Source organism: Priapulus caudatus, unplaced genomic scaffold (genome assembly GCF_000485595.1).
Source record: "Priapulus caudatus unplaced genomic scaffold, Priapulus_caudatus-5.0.1 Scaffold190, whole genome shotgun sequence".
NCBI classification, from domain to species: Eukaryota; Metazoa; Priapulida; class Priapulimorpha; order Priapulimorphida; family Priapulidae; genus Priapulus; species Priapulus caudatus.
In genome coordinates, this window is record NW_014577251.1 from 65,304 (window position 1) to 73,276 (window position 7,973).

Here is a 7,973-nt window from a genome sequence, read left to right on the forward strand (position 1 = left end):
CCCCCCAAAGTGGCCTTCGGTAGCTTTTTAAAACACCAGAAAAAGTAAGCAAAAAAAGTGCCCTTTATTTCTTCCTGGACACCCCCGTTTCAAAAATCCTGGTTCCGCCCCTGAGACTGCGGTGTATGCTCTAGAAATCATCCTCGTGGGGTTGTGTGCGATATGTCCAGTCTCTAACACTTGCCACTAGGGGGCGCCAAGATTCCGTGCAGTGCCTCTAGTGCTTGCTTGCGATTTGAGAAGTGAAAACTGAGCTTCTTTATTATTCGGTCTTTGATGGAAGACTGAAAATTGAATATAACAGTAGGACTGAGTGGGACGGAAGTGGAAGATGTAATGAAAGCTATAAATTTTTTGGTAGTCTTAAGAATATCATACAACATTTTAAACTATATATGTATATAATATCATATATGCACTTAGGGCGCAAATCCACTTTAGGCACCTTGCCGCTTACGGCTTAGGTAGGCCTATCACGAAGTGATGCAAAGATTTCTGTGTATCATCAACTGATGCGCAGACTTTCCGTATATTAAGGAATGATGCAAAAACCCTAACCCTAACCCTAAGTCATAAAGTATAACCTTGGCTTAGGTATCACGAAGTGTGTTAGGGTTATGGTTAGGGTTGAGTTAGGGTTAGGGTTTTTGCATCATTCCTATAGGCTATAGTTAATATACGAAAAGTCTGTGCATCAGTTGATGATACACAGAAATCTGTGCATCACTTCGTAATACCTAAGGTGCCTAAAGTGGATTTGCACCGTACTATAGCCCCAGGCGATTTAAACCCGCGGCAGTTAATCGAACGCGGGCTATAGTACTAGAGCTAATATGCACTATGCAGCATGTATGATGTAACCCGACCAGGACACAGGCACTTGAAGCGTTTCAATAAAATATATACGCAGGGGTCGTGTGCTGTGCACGGCGACAGTTAAATATATCGCTGTGGCTATATGCCCGGCAGCCGGGCACGGTCTTCGTTTTCCTAAATGCCCGGCAGTTCTTAACCCTAACTCTAACCCTAACCCTAAACCTAACAAAAACCCTAACTCTAGCCCTAAACCTAACCCTAACCCTAATCCTAACTCTAACCCTAACCCTTGTTTACTTGAGATAACGCAAACAATTAAAAACTGCCGGGCATTTAGGAAATCGAAGACCGTGCCCGGCAGCCGTCGGATATACGTACGCCGGCTGCCGGGCATATAGCCACTGTGTAAATATATATAACTGATAATTAATAATATAAACTATATATTTAAGTTAACTGTCGCCGTGCACAGCACACGACCCCTGCGTATATATTTTATTGAAACGCTTCAAGTGCCTGTGGACCAGGCTGTGTGACTAACGTCAATATACACAGGGCTCCAATATAGGTAAACCGACCAGGCTCTCCGACTGTTACACGTCGTAGGAGCCTGACACCCTTCCATACGAAATGCCTGGTAGCTTGAAAACAAACTCCGAATTTCGTAAAATTTCTTCGCCAACGTAGTTTAGTGGCCCTAGGGTTAGCCGACTACGGTACGACAGGCGTTATATTATATAGTTAACACGTGTCCTAGTTGTTTGGATTCAGTGTTCGCTCCTTCCGTTATATTAGGCAGGACGGTGATGCCCGTAGCAAATAACAGGTAGTACCAGCTAGTGGAACAGAACACAGTTAGATTTGGTTAACTGTACGGTTATAGTTTTATTGCTTCCTACTAGTTTACAAATAATTCCCCTGCATTCGTATATGCAGCGGATCCTATAACCACTAGACTAACATTGAAGAATTAACGCGTCGCGCGCGCCGGTTTCGTCTTCCCCTCTTACGTTCGTCCTCGCCTCGCATAGACCTAGGTATCTTCCACGGGTGTCTCCCTCGTAGTCGCTCCTGGCTCTACCTAACTGAAATCCCGTTCTTCTCCACCTGTAGTGAAAGATCCCGGCTGAGCCCTCATTTTCCCTGTAGTCTTCTTTCCTTCCTGAAAACTCGTGCTTCTCTTTCCTCTGTTATCTCTCTCCTCGAGACCTAAATGGCTTTCTCTTCTTCTTCTTCTTCTTCTTCTTCCTACAGCTACCTCGACCTGAAAAATAACGCTCCCCCTCTTCGATTCAGCGCGCCTTAATTATATACCTAGCGGGCAATGCCCCCCCCCCTACGTGACTCCCCACGCAGATTTCGTTCGCTGGTGCAATCACTTTCACCTGCTGACGCAACCCGTGGCTGGTACGATGATTGCATCATTTTATGCAACTCGTTTCTAAGTAAATATTTTTCTCTTCGACAACTTAGACTATTCATTCTATTCAAATCTCCTTGTATATTATGCTGATTAATGCTGATTATATCAACGCATAACCACGTTGATTATCATACTCTATATATTGCGTAACTCTATATCCTCTCTTTAGTCAATGTATGGTTCTTCTATCTATACCGCGAGTTCAATCTATCCATCCTAATCTAGGCTACTGCCCATGTGATTTACACACCCCCGAAATCTCCACAGTAGTGTTAAGCGAGAAGGAAACTTGTGGCTACAATATCTTCTAATATAGTATAGTATCTTCTAATATAGTATAATATAGTGGGTCTTCTAATATAGGTCTTCTAACCCTAGCAAAACAGTTTCTTGGAGCTAGATCATGATGTACACATACACATGCAATCAGGATAGCCTAGAGTGCAACTGCAAGGTTTACAATTACAATTTACAGGATACAATGAGTGAATAATAGAAATATTCGTGAATAATAGAGATAATATAGATAATAGAGTGAATAACCTTTATTATTCAGTCCTGATATAATACATGTACAATACAATGCAATACAGAAGGGCGGGTCATGTCTTCTAGACTAGCTCCCAATATATTATTAGCTCTAGTGCTATGTTATTGCCACAGCCACAGGCAACAAGGAATGTGGCAACAAGGGATATAGTACTAGTAGAACTAATATTATATATTAACAGTAATGTTTAACCCTACCTATGTAATTAATGTGTCATTGTTGTTATTCCCTTTAGGTATTTTGTAGTGTATGAAGCTGCTGCACTGACCACACAGCAAGAGTACACACTTCGCCAAGGCAATAGGAACCACCGGGCCGCATCCCGCAAATTCCGGTCCGTCGACAATTCTGCATCACACTTTCTGACACGATGCTACACGTGTTAACCTGCAGCGTGGGATTTGCACTCTTGACACTCGCGTCAGCAATTCACGGAGCGAGAATGAGCAAAGGTGACGACCAACCGCGCCAACACTGCCCGCACCAGCCGCAGCGGCAGAGCCTCTACGACTACTACACTGCAGGCGGGATCCACTCCGGGCTGGAGGCGAACGGCTCTCAATTCACCCTCAACGGCAAAGAGATTCGGATCCTGAGCGGTGCGATGCACTACTTCCGCGTGCCGCGCGCCTACTGGAAGGATCGCCTGCTCAAGATGAAAGCTGCCGGCCTGAACACTGTTGAGACGTACGTCGCGTGGAACGCACACGAGCGTCGCCGCAGTGACTTCGACTTCTCCGACGGGCTCGACGTTGTTGCGTTCGTCGAGACGGCGCGCGACGTCGATCTGTTCGTCATCTTCCGGCCCGGCCCCTACATCTGCAGCGAGTGGGAGTTTGGCGGGCTGCCTGCGTGGCTGCTGCGCGACCCAAACATGCGCGTGCGCACGACCTACGCGCCGTTCATGGCCGCCGTCGATGACTACTTCGCCGCGCTCATCCCGCTCGTCGCCGGTCTGCAGTTCACTGCCGGCGGCGGTCCGATCATCGCTGCGCAGGTGGAGAACGAGTACGGCACGTACGTTCTCGACAAGGCGTACCCCGTCGCCGTGATGGACTCGTTGGTGAAGCACGGTGAGCCATTAATATGGTAATGTGACCCAACACAAGATTAGGACTACTCTTGTGTTGGGTTCGATTATTGTATATAGGTGAGGCCTAGCTCTACCCACGTGGCTCTGTGCCCCCACTACATGGCTATAGGATGTGCAGGGCTAAGAATGTCTGATTTAAATAGTGGTGGTGCTAGTTAGCCAAAGGTTTCCTGCCATTTCCCAGCGCTGTGGTTCGAATATCTAATTATCTATATGGGTAGGGCCTAGACATAGGTGAGCCCCAGCCAAAGTCTGTCTGGATTTTATACTTGCAACAGATATCTAAATAGCCATTTTATTAGTATCTAGACATGTTATCATGTGTGACATGTATCAATATATCTATGGTCAGTCCTGTGTAAGCACACTATATTACCGGCCCAGTCCCTACATATATTACGTTGACACGATGTTTGAGATATGTAATATACGATGATGTTACGTCATTTTCTTGGCAGGCTTGCGAGAGCTGCTGTTCACTTCTGATTCGGCTACGGACTTCGATGCCGGCGGCAGCATCCCTGGTGTTCTTGTTACAGTCAATTTCCAAACGGGAGCCGCTCACAGTCTGGAGAAGCTACAGGAATACCAGCCTGACCGACCTCTCATGGTAAACCTTCCTGCCTTGTTAAAGTTAGAGTGGTTTGTAATCACTTAGTCAGTAGGACTGTTTGCATGCCCTCTATAATGAATTTATGAATGCAATATTTTATTATCATATAATTACGTAACGGATAATTGTTACCGCGAAACGATACATATTAAATGTAAACAAGAAATTTAAGAACTGAAATAGTTAAAAGCTTAAAAAACGCCATTCCAGAAGTGACAGATGCGAGATATTCATTCCTGTTGTTTTTTCACCGTGCCGCATGGCCGCAGGTTATGGAATACTGGGGTGGCTGGTACGATCACTGGAAGGAACCACACAGCAGCTTCCCTCTGGAGACGTTCAGTGAGAATCTGCGAGAGATACTCGAGGCGAACGCGTCCGTCAACTTCTACATGTACCACGGCGGCACCAACTTTGGCTTCATGAGTGGCGCCGACAGCTACGAGAGCGAGCCGGTTTACCGGCCGACCGTCACCAGCTACGACTATGACGCGCCGCTGTCCGAGAACGGCACGCCGACGGCGAAGTATTATCGCGCGATCGAGCTCATGGAGGAGCTGGTGCCCGGGTTCCAGCACACCGCCGGGCCCTCCCCCGCAGCCACGGCGGCTGTGGAGTCAGCTAAAAGTCAGCGGTCAGTGGGCTCGGCCGAAAGCAGCGGGAAAGACGCCACGGAGGCTGCAGTGGCGAAGAATTCCGGTTCTCGGAGAGAGGGATCTGAGCACGACCGATGGAGCATGGTAGAGGCTCCTACGGCAGCAGAAGACTTTGAGCGGAGGGGAGATGAGGAAGATAAATCGGACAGGAGCTACGGACGGGTGGACGTGCGCGTGCAGATGTCGTTCGAAGAGATACTCGCGCGCGCGCCCTCGGAGCACCACGCTGAACCCATATCCATGGAGCTGCTTGACTGCAACGAAGGCTCGGGGCAGGGCTACGGCTTCATTCTCTACCGTGTGACGCTCTCGCCCGATGCCGGGGTCGTGACCCTGCCGGGCAGAGTGAGAGATCGCGCGCAGATCTGGCTGGACGGACATCACATCGCGATTATCGACTGGAGCTCGGTCGACTATTGGTTCCCCGTCGCCGCCACCGCTGCGAATCGCACGCTGGACATACTTGTGGAGAACATGGGCCGCGTGAACTACCAGTACGGCTACGATGTTCCCGATTTTGTCCGACTCGACAGCCAGCGGAAGGGCCTCGTCGACGGCGTGCGATTCGACAGTGTGCAGGCGACGAGCGACTGGCAGATATTCCCGCTAGAGTGGGATGTGAGCTTCCTCGAGGCTCTGGCGGCGCCACCTGCGCTCGTCGCCCGTGCCCGCCCGGCTTCTAATTCGTCCGCGGCGACCTTGCCGCGACCCGCGCTGTTTGTGGGGCACCTCGACGCAGGTTCGAGCCCGCGCGACACGTTTCTTCGGCTCGACGGGTGGGGCAAGGGAGTGGTGTTTGTCAACGACTTCAACATAGGTCGGTACTGGGAGGTGGGCCCGCAAGAGGAGCTGTACGTCCCTGCACCCTTACTGAGAAGCGGCAGCAATACCATACGCGTGTTTGAGCTTCATCATAGCAACACTCACGTGATGTTTTCCTAGTTCATCTGCTATATCCGTCTATGCAATAGTCATCGGGGCCTACACACCTTGTATGGGTGACTTTGTGTTAATCCCGAAGTAGCATCTAATGATCTATATTATGCAAATTTGCAAGTGTACTTATTGAATGTAAATTATGAACTGTAAACTACGGTTGACAATTCAAGTTTTAATCAAGCCATTCATTTATCTGCAGATGTTAGGTCCTGGGATGTGCCAATGAAAATGAAATCTATTTGATAGCTTGTTAGTATTGTTACCTGGTATAGGTAGGTGGTAGGTGTATGTTGTTATGACATTGTTGTTGACAGTTGTTAGAACTTAAACCAATAATGGCCTATTGTGACTGATAGATGGCGCTAGCAGGTCATCTCAGGGTATATGTATACATCCTGTGCTCCCTCTTGCGATACAACCAGCCCAGTAACTCGTATAATCTGTCGAGGTATATGTATAATTGTATATATATCAGAAGTAGATAATAGGGAATATATATGTATATATATATTATATACTTTACACCACGCGCACGAGTAGGGAGATAACTGAACAGATATGATCTAAACACCAAACTGTCAGTCTGAAAGAGACAAAACAAAATATTTAGTAGTTTTGGCCAATGCACAATGTTATCGCTAATTGTGTTGTCTTTTTTATATTGAGAGAGTTTAGATTTTGTTTAGATTTTAGAGATATTGAGATTTTATATTATATATAAAGAGAGTGGGTGGGAACGGGAGGTGGTTCATTCCCAGTTTTCTACTTAAAAAAATGCACCATTGCCCTGTTCCAAAGTCCACAATTTTGGCTTTCCTATGCCGGCTATGCCCGTGTTGACGTCTATTCCCGAATCACGAATATCTGGTTTCTTGATAATGGTCTAGCATCCCGAAAATAACTCCTCGATCGCCTCCTAAATAAATAATTATATACATAAGACAGGTACATAATAAATATATAATACATATAATGATATAAGCCTATATTCCTATATAAAATATTATTCATATATATCATATATATTCATAGAGTGCGTAAGTTATGTAACTTTTATTAAATTGTACTAAATAAATGTTTTAATTATAGAACCGTAATGTATGGATCATGCATTTCGTAACTTTTTGTAATAAGCTCGTACCCACGAGACAAAATAGAGGTATATCATAATCTCGGCTGCTGGATGACCAAAGGCAGCGGCGGATTTAGGGGGGAGGGGAACCGACCCGGCTCCTCTGAGTTCAGGCAAAAAAAAGAGAGAGAGCATACTTAAAACGGTACGCGTCACACAGATACATAGTTACACCATTTGCGGTATTTCGTTTCGTGTTTTTGCCCTGGACTGATTTCACTGGAAGCAGCCTGCCCTACGAGCAGACGCCGACACGTGTGGGACCAGTTCGATGTAACGATTCATTCCTGTTAGTAAGTCTCTCGAGGTTTTCTGCAGCAGTGACATGATATAAATTAAAGGGTTTCTGCAATATTGATCTGTGCCTTTTTGTGGCTGATACTATATCAGTGCACGTGTCGCTGATTGAGACATGTTACACATTACCAGCACATATTTTCGCTCGTGCCTAATTTCGCGGCAATCGTTTTTAATAAGTATTCACACTGAAAAACTGAATAGCTGACACTTGTAGAAGCATAATAATCTATATATATAAAGTTTAGTATAGTATATCAAATATATCTGTGGGCATATGGAATGATTCAAGACATGCAACTGTCTCTATTCCTAACTACAATGCCGAGAAGACACCAACAACACTGGTGAAGACACTGTCGTCATTTAGTCCCCAACTGTTCCCAAACGTCCATGCCATCCTGTGCCTACTTAGCAATTACGCCAGTCACTATAGTGCGACTGTTGAGCGCAG

The 7,973-nt window shown here is 46.3% G+C and overlaps 1 protein-coding gene across 1 annotated transcript; it reads left to right on the forward strand.

The window, feature by feature from the left end:
* Positions 1-211: 211 nt before the first annotated feature.
* Positions 212-7,187, forward strand: LOC106807025 (beta-galactosidase-1-like protein 2). The gene is made up of 4 exons (XM_014809227.1): positions 212-333; positions 3,025-3,862; positions 4,341-4,492; positions 4,765-7,187. Exons 2-4 carry the CDS (start codon positions 3,160-3,162, stop codon positions 6,091-6,093), a joined length of 2,184 nt encoding a protein of 727 aa, XP_014664713.1. The 5' UTR covers positions 212-333; positions 3,025-3,159; the 3' UTR covers positions 6,094-7,187.
* The last annotated feature ends 786 nt before the right edge of the window (positions 7,188-7,973 follow it).

Excerpts from the sequence above, each read along its gene's own strand:
- LOC106807025 (XM_014809227.1), top strand. The coding sequence starts at position 3,160 with ATGCTACACGTGTTAACCTGCAGCGTGGGATTTGCACTCTTGACACTC. Across the intron at positions 3,863-4,340 it reads GGACTCGTTGGTGAAGCACG|GCTTGCGAGAGCTGCTGTTC; the intron begins GTGAGCCATTAA and ends TTTTCTTGGCAG. Across the intron at positions 4,493-4,764 it reads AGCCTGACCGACCTCTCATG|GTTATGGAATACTGGGGTGG; the intron begins GTAAACCTTCCT and ends GCATGGCCGCAG.